At 39.6% G+C, this 20,401-nt stretch overlaps 1 protein-coding gene across 1 annotated transcript in view; it reads left to right on the top strand.

Annotated features, from left to right (window-relative positions):
• The first annotated feature begins 490 nt into the window (after positions 1–490).
• USP42 (ubiquitin specific peptidase 42) overlaps positions 491–20,401 on the top strand; it is a 38,406-nt gene continuing 18,495 nt past the window's right edge. Inside the window, exons 1-3 of the mRNA XM_040231100.1 lie at positions 491–1,226; positions 3,460–3,660; positions 18,849–18,959. Of these exons, the coding sequence (XP_040087034.1) occupies positions 986–1,226; positions 3,460–3,660; positions 18,849–18,959 (553 nt within the window). The 5' untranslated portion in view covers positions 491–985. The remainder of the gene's footprint in view (positions 1,227–3,459; positions 3,661–18,848; positions 18,960–20,401) is intronic.

The raw sequence follows: 20,401 nt of genomic DNA on the forward strand, positions 1-20,401 counted from the left end.
GTCGGGGCTGGCAGAGCAGGGGTGCAGGGGTCGGGAGCTGTGAGAGGCAGGGCTCGCCTGGAGGGTCACCTGCAGGGCAGGGGGGCTGTGCACTGGGCCTTGGTGGAGCCCGAAGGAAGCGCCAGGAGTGTGGGGCCTGCCGCCTGTGCCCAGCGGTGACTAGTTTGGATTAGGGTGGCCCCATTTCGTAGGCCCGGTGGATTCTGTCCAGTCTCTAATAGGTCTTTACGAATGTTAAGTTAGTGACTAACACAATGCCCAGCACGTAGAAAGTGCTCAATTAATGGTGGTCCTAAGATTTTAGTAGGGTTCAGAGAGAAAATTATAGTGAAGTACTTTTATAACACTTATTTGTTTTCCAGTTTGATGTCAGAAATGCCTTAACGGGCTTCATTTTAAAGTCATGTATACCAAATAAATGAGCCTCTTCAGAAAATACGTTTCAAAAGTGAGACTTCCTATATTTTTTTAAAAAGTAATATAGTTCAAACAATGTCATTTTGAACTTGAAGCTTAAAGTTAGGTTTTCTTTTCAGGTAGTTGAGACTTTTCCCTGAGGAATTATATATGAATTGAAAATTGAGCCAAAGGTATTAGTGCATTTCACATTCTACGTTTAAGCAAAAGAGAGAAAAAGACAGTTACTTTGTGAATGTAGAGAATTGAAAATTGAGGTACTTGATTGTAAATCAAAATATTAGATTTTCAGAGGACGTGAAATAGAATGACATGATCTAATCAAATACTTCACTGAAGATTTCATGATGAAAAATTGTTGGCATGTTCCGATTAGCACAGTGGTAAATACCCCAAGAAAATTATTACAGAGCCAAAAAAAGATACTGTTGCTTTTATATCAGAGTGATTTATTGGAAAATTAGCCTGCTTTTAATTATTTTCAAAGATTTAATGGTAGAATAAGTAGATTACTTTTCTTGACCTTATGAAGCAAATGTATGCTTTTTGTCTTTTACAGAGTTGAACAATGACCATAGTTGACAAAGCTTCTGAATCTTCAGACCCATCGACCTATCAGAACCAGCCTGGCAGTTCTGAGGCTGTCTCACCTGGAGACATGGATGCAGGTTCTGCCAGCTGGGGTGCTGTGTCTTCGTTAAATGATGTTTCAAATCACACACTTTCTTTAGGACCAGTACCTGGTGCTGTAGTTTATTCAAGTTCATCTGTACCTGAAAAATCAAAACCATCACCACAAAAGGATCAAGGTATTACTATTTAAAAGACGGAATCACTACAGGAAGCTTCTGTATAAATGCTGTCCATAAGTTGGTAGTTTCAGAGAGGGGCTTATTTTGCAAGATAAATTATTGCCACCTGAGTGGCCAGCAGAGTTACGTTATTTGACGGGCTTCATTTTCCTCTGCTTCTGCTTCATGATTAACATATGTACCATAACAGGGTAAGATTATTTTTAGTTACTATTAATTTCTTTAATTATCCTAATTTTTTGAAGGATAAACTTTATTCTGGTGAGAATCGAGATGGACAAGCGTTTCATTAACTTGTCAATTAACTACCATGCCCTAAGAAAATGTCTGCCGCTTAAAAATTTAAAAACAGTTGACTTTTGACAAGTGAGCTCTGCCCAACTTTGTTTTAAATTTTTTGTTTTTTTTTTTCCCAGTTAAAGTCATCTGTAGTCATAAAGCTCTTTGAAAGAGAGCAGATCACGTAAATATTACATTATGTATCAAACCATATAAATGTGGTTACATGTGTTAAAACTCATCCAGATAAGTAAGATGTGGACACTTTAGCTGGCGTTCCTAAAACTTGGGGGTTTGAAAGCTTTGAAGTTGTGAGAAAAGATTGATTCCCGCTCAGGACGTTGTTCATGGAGGATGGCTTGGCCCTGGGATTGTTTGAGTCCTCTTGGTGCATGGGATGCTGTGATGTGGGCCGGGGTGTGCGATTTGCTGAAGGTGTTTGGTGGGGACTTTGTCTCGCAGAACAGTTTTACTGACTGTTGTCCAGAGATGTTTAGAGACCTTTATAAGTAGGACTCTGCCACAGGGTGTCTTCTCGCAGACCCAGCCTCCTCTCGCCTTGCTGGGGCCCCTCTCTCCCTCAGGACTGACTTGGTGTTGCCCCACCTGGCCATTTTTGGGGCCCTCGCCACACGTTTTCAAGGATCATGTCTCTGTTCCTAACTTGGCTTGCCCTTCTTCCCGAAGCTGAAGCCTGCCGTTTTGCCTGCTTAAATGCTCAGGATCGCTGTTGCAAGCCGAGAACCATCTAGCGTGCGTCTTAAGTCTTGGGTGGCACTGAGGAGCTGGCAGACTTCTGAGAAACGCTCTGGCTGTGGATGATTTTGGCCTCTCCTAAATAAGTTGTTTTTGCGCTTCAGTTCAGTTCAGTTCAGTCGCTCAGTCGTGTCCTGACTCTTTGCGACCCCATGAATTGCAGCACGCCAGGCCTCCCTGTCCATCACCAACGCCCGGAGTTCACTCAGACTCGCATCCATCGAGTCGGTGATGCCGTCCAGCCATCCCGTCCTCGGTCGCCCCCTTCCCCTCCTGCCCCCAGTCCCTCCCAGCACCAGACTCTTTTTCCAGCGAGTCAGCTCCTGAGTTTTATTAGCATAGTTTTCAATCAGCCATTTGAGTCTTAAAAATAGATAAACAATTGTTCGTGTATAGTATCTTTACGAGTATGTTATCCTGGTGCCTGGAATCCCGCTTCCTTACTGGTAAAGCTGGGATGACGTCACTACCAGCCTCTAGACTTGAGACTGACCCACAGCAAGTGAGGACTGAGTGGGATGGCGGGCGGCGGTGCTGGGCCTGGACTGTCCGCGCCCAGCGCAGGTGTCACCGGTCGTCGACTTGCCTGCGCTTGCTGTTGTGGGGGTGTTTATTTCAGTAGATAGAAAAGAGGAGAATTACAATGAACTCTCGGGCACCCTTCAGTCAGCTTTGTTTATCGACTCCTGGCCACTCATACCTCCACTCACTTAACTCCTCTCCTCACTTCCCAACCGTTTAAAGCAAATCTAAGAATTTCTACTTCATCTATAAATGTTTTAAGATGTTTATCTAAATCATTCTTTTCTGAAAATTAGAATGTTTTTCTGTGAAAAGTCCGGTCAATATTCAGATGTCCCCAGGTGTCATAGAATGGTTTTTAACAGTTGGTCATTGAAACCGACTTCCAAACAAGGTCTACCGTTTGCATTTGGTGAATGTCTTTTTTAAGTTTTTTAAAATCTGTTAAATACTGTCCTCCTCCCACACACACTCTTGTCCTTGAAATTTATTTATCAGGAAAACCAAATCATTTAGAATTTCCCGCATTCTAGGCTTTCTTTTAAAATGTCCCTTTCTCCACTGCGTTTCTGGTTAGCTGATCATAAGAATCTTGGTCAAATTCAGGTGTGATGTGTTGTTATTTAGCTTCAGAAGTGTACAAAGCTTTCGTTTTAAATGTTTGTTTTTCTAGCCCTAGGTGATGGCATTGCTCCTCCACAAAAAGTTCTCTTCCCATCTGAGAAGATTTGTCTTAAATGGCAGCAGACTCATAGAGTAGGAGCTGGGCTCCAGAATTTGGGCAATACCTGTTTTGCAAACGCAGCACTGCAGTGTTTAACATACACGCCACCTCTCGCCAACTACATGCTGTCGCATGAGCACTCCAAGACATGTAAGTGTCCTGTGTTACGTTATGCGTGTGCTGGTGTTTCGGTATGCTAACTGACTTTCATTTTTTTCTCTGAAAAAATTAAGTCAAGAATTTGGTCATCACTAAGTTGGTGTCTTTTAGAAACCACAGAGGAAGACTCAAAGGTTTGCACGCAGGTTGCGTGAAAAACATTTTGCGTGTAATTTAATCTGTGGGATTATTTAAAAAGAAACGTGTTTTTTTTCCCAGCATTTGGCGTTTCTGAATACACTGCTGACTTTCTACACTTGCTAAAAATCGTGCCATAAATATCTACTGCCAACAGCTTGGGACAAACAGGGTTGAGTCCTGCCTCTCCTGGCATCCATCCTGTGTTGAAGGCTTGATTCATTTATAGGCTTTAGGCGTAAGAGGAGCCTCTGGTCACAGCTCCTAACCCCTGGAAATTTGTGCAGGACTTTCCCTTTGGTGTGTGAGAGCTCAGTTTCCAACCTAGAGGGCAGGAAATTCGTTAAAACATGTTATGTCTTTAAAAACATGTTATGTCTTTCAAAGAGCATGTTTTACTTTAACTAGGGGAGAGTCAACTCAGTGGTCAACTAGTGAAATTCAGAATTTAGAATGTATCCATTTTTTGTTGAGGTTTTGAACTTCTACATAAAGTATTATAAATGCCCTTCACCTTTTATAAATGAAAACTCCCTGTTCTTTGATCTATGATAATGTGTATGTTCAGGTGCTAGGCCTTCATTATTGGGGTGAAAAAAAAAAGCCCTTGATTTCTTTCTGAATAGTTCTTTACTTTTTTGTGTGTGGCTTGTGGGATCTTAGTTCTCCCACCAGGGACTGAACCCCGGGCTCTCGGGAGTGAAAGTGCTGAGTCCTAACACTGGACCACCAGGAAATTCCCGAATAGTCCTTTACTTGATGGAGAATTTAGATGCATTCTTTTAAAACTTTTTTCCCCTCAAAGAGCAAAATAATGGCTGTGTAAAGAATTTGGAAAGTACAGAAAATTTTAAAGTAACCAAAGGAAAATCACTGAGACTGTCAACCACCAGGAGGTGTTTGCTCTGCCATGGGGTTCAGACTACAGAACGAGGAGCTCTTTGCCCTCATTTTTTCCTTTTCCAAGTCCATAGTTGATCATTACGTTAATATGTAATAATTGACATAACACGGACAGCTTTCTGATCATTTTTGCCCTTAATAAAACGGAGGTGTGAATGAGAGTCCAGCCCTGGCACCTGGACGTCAAGAGAGAGGGATGGAGACAAAGATGCAGCTGCCTGGGGTTCCAGAGTCAGGTGCCCGTCTTTTACACGCCATCGGTAGTTTTCCCTCGTTATCAATGAACAAGAAACTGCACATACTTAAAATATACAGTTCGATGCATCTTGACGTCTGTGCGCACCCGTGAAATGACTACCACAATAATGAACTCTTTCATCGCCCCGGAAAGTCTGTGTGGCTTTGAAATCAGTCCTTCCAGCCCTTCCTGCCCTGCATCCCTTCCAGGCCGTGCAGCCACTGATGGTCTTTCTGTTTTACTGCAGATGAGTTTGTATTTCCTAGAATGTCATCTATGGGGGATTACACAGTATGCATGTTTATATTGCCTGGCTTTTTTCACTCAGCACGGTTGTTTCAGTATCGGTCTGTGTTGCTGCCTGTATCAGTGGTCACTTCTTATTGCTGCGTAGTGTTCCACTGTATGGATCCATGTACCACAGTTTGTTTCTCCATTCACTTGTTGACGGACCTTTGGGTTATTTCCCTTTCGGAGTCATCACAAGTGAAGCTGCTGTGAGGTTTCTGTAAGGACGTGTGTTCACTTCTTGTGGGTAAGCATCTAGAAAAGGAATGGTCTGGTCCCATAATATGGGTGCGCTTCACTTTAAGACACTTCCAAACTGGGAAGAGGATTATGAGATTTCACATTCCCACTAGCAGTGAACGAAAGTTTCATTTGCTCCACATCCTCCCTGATCCTTTCTGGTTTTAGCAGCTCTTCACAGGTGTGTAGTGTGATAGTATCTTTCCGTGGCTTGAGTTGGCATTTCTGTAGTGAATAATGGTGTTGAACATCCCTCCAAATGGTTCTTCAGCAGCTGTGTGTTTGCTTTGCCCAAGGGCTTGCTCCTATCTTTGGCCTGATTTAAAATTGGATAATTCTCTTCTTGTTGAATTTTGAGAGTTCTTTATATATGCTGGATAGAAGTCCTTTATCCAGTACATGATTTGCAAACGTTATTTCTCAAACTGGAGAAAATAGCCTCTTCACACTGTCTTTCAAGTAACATGTTTTATTTGCTTCAGTATTTTTCGTCAGTTGTGCGCTCAGTGTTGTATTTAAGAAATCTTTGCCTAACCAAAGGTTGCAAAGATTTCCTCTATTGCTTTTTTTTTAGCAGTCTTATACTTTCAGTTTTTATGTTTAGGTCAGTGATCCATTTTGAGTTAATTTTTGTCTGTGGTGTAGAGTTCATGTTTTTCAATATGAATATCCAATTGTTCCAACGTTGTTTGTTCAAAAGATAGCCCTTTCTCCACTGAATTATTTTTGTACCTTTGTCAAAAATCGATTGATTGTATCCATATGGATCTGTTTCTCACCTGTTTTGTTACACTGATCCACTATCTGTCTTGACTCCATAACACAGTGTCTTTTAAACACATTCATTCTATTTATTATTTGCATTTTGGACTGCGCTGGGTCTTCATTGCTGCACTGGCTTTCTCTCTTTGCAGCGAGCGGGGCCTGCTCTTTCTTGGGGTGCTAGTGTTTCTCATGAGGTGGCTTCTCCTTGCAGAGCACAGCTCTAGGGCCCTCTGGCTTAGTTGCCCCACAGCCTGATAACAGCAGTGTCTGGTTACTGTGTATTTAAAAGTTTTGAAACTAGGTAGCTTTTTCAACTTTGCTCTCATTTTTCAAAGCTGTTTTGGCTATTCTTGGTCTTTTGCGTTTCCAAATTAACTTTGAAATCAGTTTGTCAATTTCTACAAAAAAGCCTCCTGAGAGTTTGCCTAGGATTGTGTTGACTCTGTAAATCAGTTTGAGATGTACGGAGTCTAAACTGTGTTGTCTTCTGACCCACAAGCACAGTGCGTGTCTCTGTTTATTCAGGTTCACTTTGGTTTTTCTTAGCACTGCTGTGTAGCTTTCAGTATACAAGTACAATGTGCACATCTTACAATCTGATTTATTGCTAAGTATTTCATATTTTTGAAAGCTATTATAAATGGTAATATATATTTTGACCTTCCAGTTTTGATTGTTTATTGCTAGAACGTAGAAATGCAGTTGACTCTTGTTTATTGATCTCGTATCCTACAACTTTTCGAGCTCCTTAATTCTAGTATTTTCTTTTTTTTTTTTCCTTAATACAGTTACTTGATTGGTTACCCATGTGATTGCTTAGAGGCATGTCATTCAGTTGCCAAATGTTTGGGGATTTTTCAGAAATTGTCCGGCTACTGATTACTAATTTAATTCCATTGTGGTCAGAGAAGATATTTTTATTGTTTGACTCCGTTGAAACTTGAGACTTGCTTTATGCACTAGAATGTGGTTTAGTCTGTTAAATATCGCACGTGTGCTTAACAAGGATGTGTATTCTGCATTGGTTGGCGTTTCTGTAAATGCTGATTATGTTTAGTTAGTTGATAACATTGTTAAGATAGTCTTTTATGTCCTTCCTGCTTTTCTGTCTACTTGTTCTATCAAATTTTGAGAGATAGATTGAAATAAAATACATGGAATAAAATTCTTATAAACAGCCTATAGTTCTTATTTTTTAATCCAGTCTTACGGTCTCTACCTTTTATTTTAGAGTGTGAGTCATTTATATTTAATGAGAGGATTGATATGATTGGGTTTTTTGTTTACCATCTTGCTATTTGTCTTCTGTTCGTCCTGTATCCTTTGCTCCCTTTTTCATCGGTTTCTGCCTTCTTTGGAATGAGTGATTATATGATATTTCCTCTACTTTACTGGCATATCTTCTCAACGTTGTTTTCTCCTTTTAGTGGTTGCTTTAGGGTTTAACATGCATCTTTAGCTTATCGTAGCCTTCTTTACAGTACTATTCCATTTTTTATGTTTCGTAAGGACTGTGTGACGATATACCTTGACAGCCTCTCCCTAGGCATTTGTGCTACTGTTGTCATACATTTTATTTTTACTTATCTTGTTACCACATAGTATGTTGTGTTATTTTGCTTTAAATAAAAGTTGAAAGTTTTAAGAGGTGTGTTAAGGTTTCTTTACCAATCTTTTATATTTTCTTACTCTTTTCATTTCCGCTGCTTTGAATTCCTCTGTGTAGATCCAGGTACCATCTGAAATTTTCTTATGCCTGGAGGAATTCTCTTAACTGTTTTTGCTGATTTTTGTTTTGTTTTTTTTTATTCCTGGTCCGAAATGTCTTTATTTTGCCTTGTTTGAAGTTAAGCTTTTTATTTTAAGGTAAGGTTAGATTTCCACGCAGTTGTAAGAAATCGCACAGAGACTTCCCACGTACCCTTCCCAGTTACCCCGAGTGGTGACGCTTCGATTCAGTCTGCAGCCAGGATGTTGATACCGATACAGTCAAGGTATGGAACATTTCCATTCCTAAGGAAATGTTTCCCTTTCATAGCCAAGCCCACTGCCCTCAAGCCCCTACATCCTCCTCAATCCCTGGTAACCACTGGTTTTCAGTTATGTTATTTTGTTGTTTCAAGAATGTTGCATCTATTGAATTATGTAATAGGGAATTGGCTTCTTCACTTAAGCCTAAGTCTTTGGTTATTTCTTCACTTTGTTGTATATATCAATAATTTGTTCCTTTTTATTGCTGAATTGTATTCCATGGTATGGATGAACCACAATTTGTTTAGCCATTCATCCATTAAAGGACGTCTGGGTTGTTTCTAGTTTTGGATATTATGAATAGAGCCGCTGTAAACATTACTGTGTAGAGCATATGTGTGATCACAAGTCTTTATTTCTCTGGAATAAGTGCCCAGACTGCCGTTGCTGGGTCACGAGGCAGTTGCATATTTGGCTTTATAAGAAATTGCCTAATAGTTTCTTAGACAGCTGACCATTTTGCATTTCCACCATCAATGTATGAAGAGTTCCAGTTGCTCTTCATTGTTGCCAACATTTGATGTTGTCACTATTTTTTTTTTCACTTTAGCCATACTTTAATTATGCATACAATGATATCTCATTGTGGTTTTAATTTGGATTTCCCTAAAGCCTAAAGGTCCTGAACTTCTCTCCATGTGTGTGTTTATCATCTGCGTATCCTCTTTGGTAAAATGTCTCTTTATGTCTTTTGTTCGTTTTCAGTTGTGTTCTTTTGTTTTTATATTGTTGTTTTCTTCTTTATGTTTTCTAGATAGTAGGTCTTTTGGGTATGTATTTCCAACATTTCCTGCCAGTTTGAAGCTTGTCTTTTTATCCCCTTACCCTTAGCAGGATCTTTCACAGAACATAAGTGTTAAATATTGGTGAAGGTGTTTTTCCTTTTATGGATTGTGTTTTTGCTCTTGAGTATAAGATCTCTTTGCATAGCCCTTGACCCTAAAGATTTTCTCCTGTATTTTTTTTTTTTTTCTGAAAAGTTTTATAGTTTTATATTTTACGTTTAGATACATGATCCTTTTTATGTCAGTTTGGTTTTTTGTTTGTATGTTTGTGGATGTTCAGTTGCTCTTGCACCATTTGTTGAAGAGGCTAGCTTCTTCACTGAATAGCTTTCATACTTTTGTAAAAAATCACTTGGGTATGGGTCTGTCTCTGGGTCCACTGTTCTGTTCTGTTAAGGTATGTATCCGACCCTCAGTATGGTCTTTTGCTATTGTGACTGTGCAGTAAATCAGTAAATCTTGATATCAGATAGAGTGATTCCGTCCACTTACTCTTTTTCAAAATTGTTTTTCTCTATTCTAGTTCCCTTGTTTATCTATATAAATTATACAGTAATCTTGTCTGTATTTACAAAAAAACTTACTGAGATTTTGATAGAAATTTTGTTAAGCCTGTATCTCAGTTTGGGGAGAGTTGGCGTCTTTACTGTGCTGACATTTCCAGTCTGTGGATGTGGTGTGTCTCTTCATTTACTTAGATCTCTGTTTTGCTTCATCAGTGTTGCATAGTTATCAGCATATTTTGTTTTGTTAGTTATACATCTAATTCTTTTAATTTTTGAGGAATCAGAGGCATCACTATATTTTTAATTTTGGTATTCATCTGTTTATTGCTGGTATATAAAAATACATTTCATTCTTGTAAATTTTTGTATGTTGACCTTGCTGATTTCACTCAACAGTTCTAGGCTTTTTTTTTTTTTTTTTTTAATGGAGTCCTTGTATTTTTCTATCTAGAGAGTCATGCCATATGTAAATAGGGGCATTTTTACTTACGTTTTACTGATCTGTATCCTTTTGTCCCTTTTCTTGCCTTATTTCACTGGCTAGAACTTCTAGCACTGTGTTGAATCAGTGATCAGAGGTGACATCCTCGCCTCATTTCTGATCGTAGGGGAAGAGCGTTCAGTTTGATATTAGCTGTAGGTTTTTGGTGTATCCTGTTTATCAAGTCAGGGAAGTTCTTCTCTGTTTCTTTTTTTCCCCCTGTTTTACCAGTTCCTGCTTTTTATCATGAAATAGTGTTGATTTTCGTCAATAGCTTTTTCTATATCAAATTGATATGATCATGTGAATTTCTTCTTAACTTATTATGGTGGAATATTCTGGTAGATTTTCCAATATTGAGTCAGCTTTGTATCCCAGGAATAAACTACATTTGGTCATGATGTTTAATTATTTTTATTTTTTTTTAGTTCTACCAGTTTATTGCTACCAACCCATCACCCTCCACTCTCCTGCACACATGCTCAGTCATGTAACCCCATGGACTGCAGCCCGCCAGGCTGCTCTGTCCATGGATTTTCCAGGCAAGAATACTGGAGTGGGTTGCCATTTCCTTCTCCTATTTTTGTATTTTGCTGAATTTTTATTAAGGGTTGTTACATCTGTTCATGAGATGTATCAGTCTGTAATCTTCTGTTTTTATACCACCTTTGTTTGGTTTTGGTATTAGGATAATACTAGCTTTATATGATGGGCTTGATAAAGGACAGAAATGGTATGGACCTAACAGAAGCAGAAGATATTAAGAAGAGGAGGCAAGAATACACAGAAAAACTGTACAAAAAGATCTTCACGACCCAGATAATCACGACGGTATGATCACTCATCTAGAGCCAGACATCCTGGAATGTGAAGTCAAGTGGGCCTTAGAAAGCATCACTACGAACAAAGCTAGTGGAGGTGATGGAATTCCAGTTGAGCTATTTCAGATCCTGAAAGATGATGCTGTGAAACTGCTGCCCTCAATATGCCAGCAAATTTGGAAAACTCAGCAGTGGCCACAGGACTGGAAAAGGTCCGTTTTCCTTCCAATCCCAAAGAAAGGCAATCCCAAAGAATGCTCAAACTATTGCACAGTTGCACTCGTCTCACACGCTAATAAAGTAATGCTCAAAATTCTCCAAGCCAGGCTTCAGCAATACGTGAACCGTGAACTTCCAGATGTTCAAGCTGGTTTTAGGAAAGGCAGAGGAACCAGAGATCAGATTGCCAATATCCGCTGGATCATGGAAAAAGCAAGAGAGTTCCAGAAAACCATCTATTTCTACTTTATTGACCATGGCAAACCCTTTGACTGTGTGGATCACAATAAACTGTGGAAAATTCTTCAACGGATGGGAATACCAGACCACCTGACCTGCCTCTTGAGAAACCTATATGCAGGTCAGGAAGCAACAGTTAGAACTGGACATGAAACAACAGACTGGTTCCAAATAGGAAAAGGAGTACGTCAAGGCTGTATATTGTCACCCTGCTTATTTAACTTCTATGCAGAGTACATCATGAGAAACGCTGGGCTGGATGAAGCACAAGCTGGAATCAAGATTGCTGGGAGAAATATCAATCACCTCAGATATGCAGATGACACCACCCTTATGGCAGAAAGTGAGGAGGAACTAAAAAGCCTCTTGATGAAAGTGAAAGAGGAGAGTGAAAAAGTTGGCCTATCGCTTCTCGGCCTTTTGGCTAAGATCAAGTGAAAAAGTTGGCCTAAAGCTCAACATTCAGAAAACAAAGATCATGGCATCTGGTCCCATCACTTCATGGGAAATAGATGAGGAAACAGTGGAAACAGTGTCAGACTTTTATTTTTGGGGGCTCCAAAATCACTGCAGATGGTGACTGCAGCCATGAAATTAAAAGACGCTTACTCCTTGGAAGGAAAGTTATGACCAACCTAGATAGCATATTCAAAAGCAGAGATATTACTTCGCCAACAAAGGTCTGTCTAGTCAAGGCTATGGCTTTTCCAGTGGTCATGTATGGATGTGAGAGTTGGACTGTGAAGAAAGCTGAGCCCCGAAGAATTGATGCTTTTGAACTGTGGTGTTGAAGAAGACTCTTGAGAGTCCCTTGGACTGTAAGGAGATCCAACCAGTCCATCCTAAAGGAGACCAGTCCTGGGTGTTCATTGGAAGGACTGATGCGGAGACTGAAACTCCAATACTTTGGCCACCTGATGCAAAGAGTTGACTGAATGGAAGAGACCCTGATGCTGGGAGGGATTGGGGGCAGGAGGAGAAGGGGACCACAGAGGATGAGATAGCTGGATGGCATCACCGACTCGATGCACATGAGTTTGGGTGAACTCCGGGAGTTGGTGATGGACAGGGAGGCCTGGCGTGCTGCAATTTTAAAGAGTCGGACACGACTGAGCGACTGAACTGAACTGAGCTTTATAAAATGTGTTTGGGATATGTTAACTCCTATTTTTCGGAAGAGATTGTATAGAATATTGATGTAAATATTTATATAAACATTTAGTGTAGAATCCGTCAGTGAAAATATTTTGGCCTTGAGATTTCTTTTTGGGGGGAGTCTTAAAGTTGCAGATTTAATTTCCTTAGTAAGTATAGGGCTATTCAGATTATTTTATTTTCGATGGGTTATGGTAGTTCCACTTGTTTGAGGAGTTGGTCCATTTCTCCTAAGCTGTCAAATTTACATGAGTCAAGTTAATTACAGAATATGTTTATATATATTCCCTTGTGTTTCTTTTGATGTCTGCAGGGTCTGTGTTGATTTACTTGTTTTTGTTTCTGATATTGTTACAAGTGTAAATTTCCCTTTGGACACTGCTTTAGCTGTGTCTCCAAACTTTTGATACTTTGTCTTTTCAGTTTTTATTTTAACCCTTTGAACCATGGGTTGTTCAGATGTGTTACTCAGTTTCCAGGTATTTATAGACTTTCTTGTGTTCTCTCTCTGTCTCTCACTGATTTTTAGGATATTCCATTCCACAATTTTTATGATTTCTGTTGTCTTATTTTTTGAGGTTTGTTTGCGGCCCAGGATATAGTCTATCTTGGTGTATGTTCTGTGAGCCCTTGAAACACATGTGTTGGGTGGGGTATTCTATAAATGTTGGTGGAATCTCGTTGGCTCTTGGTGTTGTCGAGTTCTCCTTGCTGGTTTTCTGGTTAATTGTTCAGTTGTTGACAGAAGGATGTTGGGGTTTCCAGCTCTAGTTGTGGATTTCTGTATATCCATTTTCAGTCCTGTCAGAGTTTGATTCATGTACCTCTCAGCTTTGCTGTTTGGTACAGACATGTTTAGGATGGCTTGGTCTTTCTGATGGACTGATCCTTCATATAACGTCCTTTTCTCTGACAGCTTCCTTTGCTCTGAAGTCTACTCTGTCTGCCATTAACGTAGCCATTCCTGCTTTCTTTGGGTTAGTGTTTGCATGACATATATTTTTCCATCTTTTTTCTTTGAGCCTGTTTGTATCATTACATTTGAAGTAAGTTTCTTACAGGCAAAATAGTTGAATCATGTTTTTAAATCTGCTTTGTCAGTTTAGATCTTTTAATTAGTATATTTATTAATATTAAAGGTAGTCATTTATACATTAGGACTCAAGTTTACCATTTTGTATTTTGTTTTCTGTTCAGTTATTTGTCCTGTCTCTCTGCCTACTTGTGGGTTACTTGAGTATTTTAAAATTTGTTTACAATTTGTTTTTGTGTTTATGTTTTTGAGTCTCTCTCTTTATATAGTCTTTTTAGAGGTTCTTCTGGGCTTACATTATGTGTAGTTTTTCACAGTTTACTAATGTTGTCACTTTACCAATTCAAGGGAAATGTAGAAACTTCACCTTTTGTCTCCTTTATTCTTCCCTAGTTACCATGTAATTAAATATTTCCTTTACGTACATTTAGAACCACATTTAGAGACAGTGTTATAATCTTTATTTCAATTGTCACATAATTTAGAAAACCCAAGAGAAGGAAAATGTATTTGTCTATAGGCGAGGAGGCAATGACACCCCACTCCAGTACTCTTGCCTGGAAAATCCCATGGACGGAGGAGCCTGGTGGGCTGCATGCAGTCCGTGGGGTCGCTGAGGGTTGGACATGACTGAGCAACTTCCCTTTCACTTTTCACTTTCATGCGTTGGAGAAGGAAACGGCAACCCACTCCAGTGTTCTTGCCTAGAGAATCCCAGGGATGAGGGAGCCTGGTGGGATGTCGTCTATGGGGTCGCACAGAGTCGGACACGACTGAAGCGACACAGCAGCAGCAGCATATTTTTGATTACTATGTTTTTTTTCTTCCTTCTTGATGTTCCAGGGTTGCTTTAAAAAAAAAAACAACCCAAAACCCAGATCACTTCCTTTTTGTTTAGAGAGCTTCTGACTTAAGGAAGTTGTTCTTGAAGTGGTTCCTTAAGTCATTCTTTCAGGGTAAGTCTACTGGTGACGGATTCTCCTCGTTTTGCGTCACTTGGAAGTGCCTTGATTTCATCCTCTTCCTGGAGGACCTTTCCCCTGGCCCTAGGATTCTGGGTTTCCAGTCCCTTTCTTTCAGCACTTGAAAATTTGTGTGCCACTTCCTCTGTCCTCCATGGTTTTTGGTGTGAAATCCGTCTCTAGTCAAGTTTTCTCTCACAGGTGAGGTGGTGTTTTTCTGCCACTACTTCCAAGGTGTTTTTCCGGGTCTTGAGTTTTCACAAGTTGGATGTGACATGTCTTGGTGTTTATTTCTTTGCTCTTTTTCCTGCTTGGTGTTTGCAGTGCTTCTTGAATTACATCTTTTGCCAAACTTGGGGCAGTTGCCGCCCTCGTTCCTTCCACTTTGCACCCAGTCTTCCCTCCCCCCTGCTTCCGGGACTCTGGTAGCGGGTGTTAGACCTTCCGTTAGAGTCCCGCAGGTCCCTGGGCTCGGCCTCCTTTCTCTCCCAGTCCGCTTTTCTCTGTTGCTCAGAGTACATGAGTTCTGTTGTTCTGCGCGCGGGTTACTGATGCTTTCCTCGGTCAGTTCCATTCTTCCACTGAGCTCATCCACAGAGCTGCTTACTTCAGTCATTGTGTTTTTCATTTCTAAAATTTCCATTTGGTTCTTTATATCTTTTAGTTCTTTGTTGAGTCTTTCTACATTGCTTTATTTGTTTCTAGTATATTCATAACTACCTGTTGAGGCATTTTTGCCATGACTGCTTTAAAACCTTTGTTAGGTAATTCTAACATGTCTTATTATCTTAGGGTTGGTATCTATTCATTGTCTTTTATTCACTTCTCCAGCATTCAGAAATCCTTGGTTCTTAGTACGATGAGTGATTTTCAGTTGAAACCTGGACATTTTTGTGTTATGCTATAATATACTGGATCTTATCTGACCTGTGTTGTGGCTGGCTTTCTCTTGGCAGCATTCTGGCAAAGGAAGAAATATTAGGTGGAGATAGAAGTCCAGATTCCACACTCCGCCTCTGTTGACATCCGAGGTGGGGGTTGGGCTCCAGGTTCTTGCTGGATGGGAGTGGGGGTTTCCACTGCCCCCGCCACCCCGGTCTCCAGGGAGACTGCAGTGGCTTTTTACCACTGGTGGACGGCGAGAGTCCTGCTTCTGATACTACCCAGTGGGAAGCTGGACAGATGCTTCTTTCTTTCCCTCTCTTTCTTTCTTGAGGTATAATTCATTACAGTGTTACATGTTGTTGTTCAATCACTAAGTTGTGACCAATTCTTTGCAACCCCAGGGATTGCAGCACCCCCGGCTTCCCTTTCCTTTACTGTCTCCCGGAGCTTGCTCACATTCACGTCCTTTGATTTGGTGATGCCATCCAGCCATCTCACCCTCTGTCGTCCCCTTCTCTCACTGCCCTCAGTCTTTCCCAGCATCAGGGTCTTTTCTGAGTCAGCTCTTCACATCAGGTGCCAAAGTAGTAGAGCTTCAGCTTCAGCTCAGTCATTGCCCTGAATATTCAGGGTTGATCTCCTTTAGGACTGACTGGTTTGATGCAGTCCAGGGGACTCTCAGGAGTCTTCTGCAGCACCACAGTTCAGAAGCATCAGTTCTTCGGCGCTCAGCCTTCTTTACCAGGTGTATAGTATAGTGATTCCCAATTTTTAAAGGTTATGCTCCATTGATAAGCACATTTATTATAAGATACTGGCTATATTTCCCGTGTGGTACACTATCCATGCAGCTTATTTTATATAATAGTTTGTACTTCTTAATTTCTTATTGCTGTCACGCCCTCCCCGTCTCTCTCCCCGCAGGTAACCACTGATTTGTTCTCTGTAGCTGAGTATGTTACCTTTTGGTTGTATTCACTAGTGTGTTGTGTTTTTTTGATTCCACATGTAAGTATTACCACAGCAGCGTTTGTCTTTCTGTGTCTGACTTACTTAAATTTAGCATAATATGGAGGGATGCTTCTTTACTGCTGGGTTTGGGGGTGGAAGTCCAGGCTCCTCTTTTGATCTCACTGATGTTGTGAGGTGGGGGTGTGGTTTGTTATCACTCAGCATGGATGAAAGTTCCCATTCCTAATCTACCTTTTTTTAACGCTACACCAGAAGCTTTCACTGTGGCGTTGTTCCCTGCTTTTATTGGTATTTCCAGGTTGGTGTCGTCTTCTGCTCCAAGTCAGAAATATATGAAGCAGAAAGCAAACCAGAAAACTCACTGCCGTGTCATTGCTTGGGCTCTGAAACTGTTAATTTGTCTTTTTCTCTCTACCTTTCCCAGCTTTCTTATGTCTGTTTCATATACAATGTCCAGAGGGTTTTTGTTGTTGTTGTACTTAGTGGGAGGAATAGGAAAAAGTACCACCAGTCCACCTGAGAAGTGGAACGGTCATCCGTGTTTCTGAAAGACGTCCTCCTGGGGTGCGGCAGTCCTGTGCTGGCACCTTTCTCTTTACACGTGGGAGCTGGTGCTCGCTGTCATCTCTTGCATTGCTTCTAACAAGTCTGTTGCCAGTTCTACCTTTGTTCTTATATACATCATTTATTTCCACCCGCTTTAAAGTTTTGATTTTTATCACTGTTATAAGTAGCCTTCTGTCTGGGTTTTGTTGAAGTTGTTAGATCTGTAAATTTACTCTTTGTGTTTGTATGCCTTTTTAGTCATTAAAGAAAATGTTTATTATAATTGTGCTAAGTCACTTCAGTTGTGTCCAACTCTTTGTGACCCTGTGGCCTGTAGCCCACCAGGCTCCTCTGTCCATGGGATCCTCCAGGCAGTAGTGGTGTGGGTTGCCATGCCCTCCTCCAGAGGATGTCCCCACCCCAAGGGCCGAACCCGTGTGTCTCGCAGCTTCTGCACTGGCAGACAGGTTCTTTACCGCTAGCATCACTTGGGGAGCCCCCAGTATTTATTCACATTAATAAATTAAGGTTTATAACAATTATTATAATTACTATATGGTTAACTTCTTTACTGTACATTTCTGTTAATTTGGGAGGGTCAGTTTTATGAATTTTAATACATAGGTTCATGTAAACCACCACCTCCATCAGAATGCACAACTGTTCTGCCGCTCTTAAAAAAAAAAAACTGCCTTGTGCTGTCCCTTTGAAAACAGTCATTTCTTAAAATATTTGTCCTGTCTCTTCTCCTTCAGACTCCAATTACACATATACTGGGGACAGTTGGAAGTAGTCCCATAGGTCACTGATACGCTTTTTTATTCTTGTTATTTTGAGAGGTGTTTTTTTTTTTTTTTTTTTTGAGGTTTGTGTTTCATAATAGTTAACTTCTGCTGCTAAGTCTTCAAGTTTGCTGATCTTTCCTTCTTTGTTTCTAATCTGTTATTAAATCTACTTGTGTTTTTCATCTCAGAAATCCTACCTTTCATCTGTAAAGTAGATTTGGTTGTATTTCCGTGTCTCTCCTTAACATGCCCTTGATTTTTTCTACAAACTTGAGCATAGAAATATATATATATATATAATGTCTTTTTTATTGTCCTTGTTTTTGAGGACATTTCCAGGTCTATTTCTGCTTATCTGCTCCCTGTTATTGGTCTTTTCTGCATTATTCCATGCCTTGTACTCTTCAGTTACAATTTTATGTTGCTGGGTGCTAGGTTTTCTTTTTATTCCTGTGAATATCTTTGAGCTTTACTCTGGGACACAGTGATGTTAACTGGAAACAGTCTGGACCTTTTGAGACTTTAAAAGCTTGGTTAGGCAGGACTGAGCCGCCTTTAGTTTTAGGCGTTTCTTGAATTCAGTGTAATTGACTTTGGGGGCCACATAATTCTTTATGGTAGAGGCTGCTTACTGTAGGCTGTTGAACAGCATTTGTGGTCTCTACCCACTAGATGCCAGTAGCACCACTTCGTATGTGCTAAGGTGGTTTTCATATTTTTAAAAAGCTGATAAAAAATTACAACAGAGACCTTTGTATGTGGAAAAGCTAGAACACTTGAGATTTTGAAAGGAGACATTCCTTTACTGTTTGAGACAAATGGTAGCATAAGGAAAAAAACTTGTAATTTCTCCAGTATAGACAATAGTTAAGAGCACAGGCTTCGAAATTAGAAGGGTATGATTTGAGCCCAATTATGTGCCTGCCCCTTAATCACTGTTCGGCATTGGGCAAATTTTTAATTCTCTGAGCCTCAGTTTCCTTTCTTGTAAAATAGAACCAGTATATATTTATCACTTAGGTTTGTTGGAGAATTAAATGGAAATGAGTAAGTATATAGGTCAATAACAGGACACATAGTTCCGTTATCCTTGTTTCAGGAATGCTTGTGTTACTTATAATACCCTTGATGTACATACAGTGTCATATTTTGCTAACTTGGAGGATTCTCATCTGTTATCTTTCAGGTCATGCCGAAGGGTTCTGCATGATGTGTACAATGCAAGCACATATCACCCAGGCACTCAGCAATCCTGGGGATGTCATTAAACCAATGTTTGTCATTAATGAGATGCGGCGTAAGTATCCTCTCTAGTAGTTGATATGAATATTTGTTAGCCAGTTGGTCTTAATGATCTCACTGGTAAATGATGAGCTCCTTGGGTATTGCAGCAAACAGTTTATTGTGTATGAATATGTCTTTAACGAATAACAGTTTTTTAGCAAACCATTTACTATGTAAAAACAGTTTGAAACCTAAAGCAAAAGATGACAATATAGTAAAGAAGGTGGTATTCAGTTTGATATATAAACAAATTAAAAATGATAAACCCCTCAAATTTGTTAATAAAATTGATAACTTTTGCAGCATTTTCCCTAGATATTTGGATTTCTATGCTGAGTAATACTAACTCTAAATATTGTCCCACCGATTTCTTTATAAATAGTTTTCAGTTAGCTTTAACTCAATGAATAAGTATTACTCTACATAGTGACAGGAATTATTAAAATAAAGTTAATTATATTCTTAAAGAACATTTTATACTCAGAACTTAGCAGATTTGTGGATAAATTTCACAAGTTTCTATATAATTTTTAATGACTTTAAAATCTCCTCCTGCATTATAATGATTCTGATAGGTTGCATGAAATTTTTTATGCACTTTCTGCATGTTTTTTGCGGTAAGCTTTTGTTTTAATTAACTGAGTTGGAATAAAAAATGCTTACAAATAAAACAAAAACCTGACTCTTAATCTGGTATCTAGCTGGGTAATTATAGGGGTGGATAATTACACAGTGACAATTTATAATGCTTTTGCCTAAAAAGCTGCTGAGGATAAAGAAGATCTTGGCCTTTGGTACTATTAACAGGCTGGAGAAGACCATGAAAATTTTTTTTTAAACATTACTGGATCTTAGCAAAATTTTAGCCAGGGTGATTTTGTTTGTTGAATTATATGTGTATATTATATATACTGATATGCACACGTATACACACACACACATATATGGCAGACATAATTAATTTTTTTAAACCTAGTTCTTTAAGAGAATGCTATTGGTATGTGTATGTACATACATCTACGGACATACACCCCCCCAACTCTAGACATACGTGGTTAATAATGAAATTGTCATTTTTGTAGGTCAAAATTTGTGGAATGTGGTCAATTTCATATGATTCAAGTTAATACATATCTATCCATTCACGTAAAGTTGTATGTATATTTATGATTCTGTATTGTTTTTCATTGTCATTTTGGCTTGTGGTATTTTGTCAATTAGAAATAGGACTGAGACGTTACTGTGCAGTGGAGAATATAATATGTTCTCTAGGTTATTGGGATAGAATTAGACAGGTTCACACTTTGGGTTTTATATAGATTCTCTTAGGGAATTCTCGCACCCAAGTTAAGATATGTGCACTAACATAACATTTGAGACAAAATTTTGAAACAATAACAGCCAAAGTTGAGTTTATTCAAGAATCATTTTATTGCTGAAGACAGAGTCTCTGGG

This window comes from Oryx dammah, unplaced genomic scaffold (genome assembly GCF_014754425.2).
Source record: "Oryx dammah isolate SB20612 unplaced genomic scaffold, SCBI_Odam_1.1 HiC_scaffold_2, whole genome shotgun sequence".
Lineage (NCBI taxonomy): Eukaryota > Metazoa > Chordata > Mammalia > Artiodactyla > Bovidae > Oryx > Oryx dammah.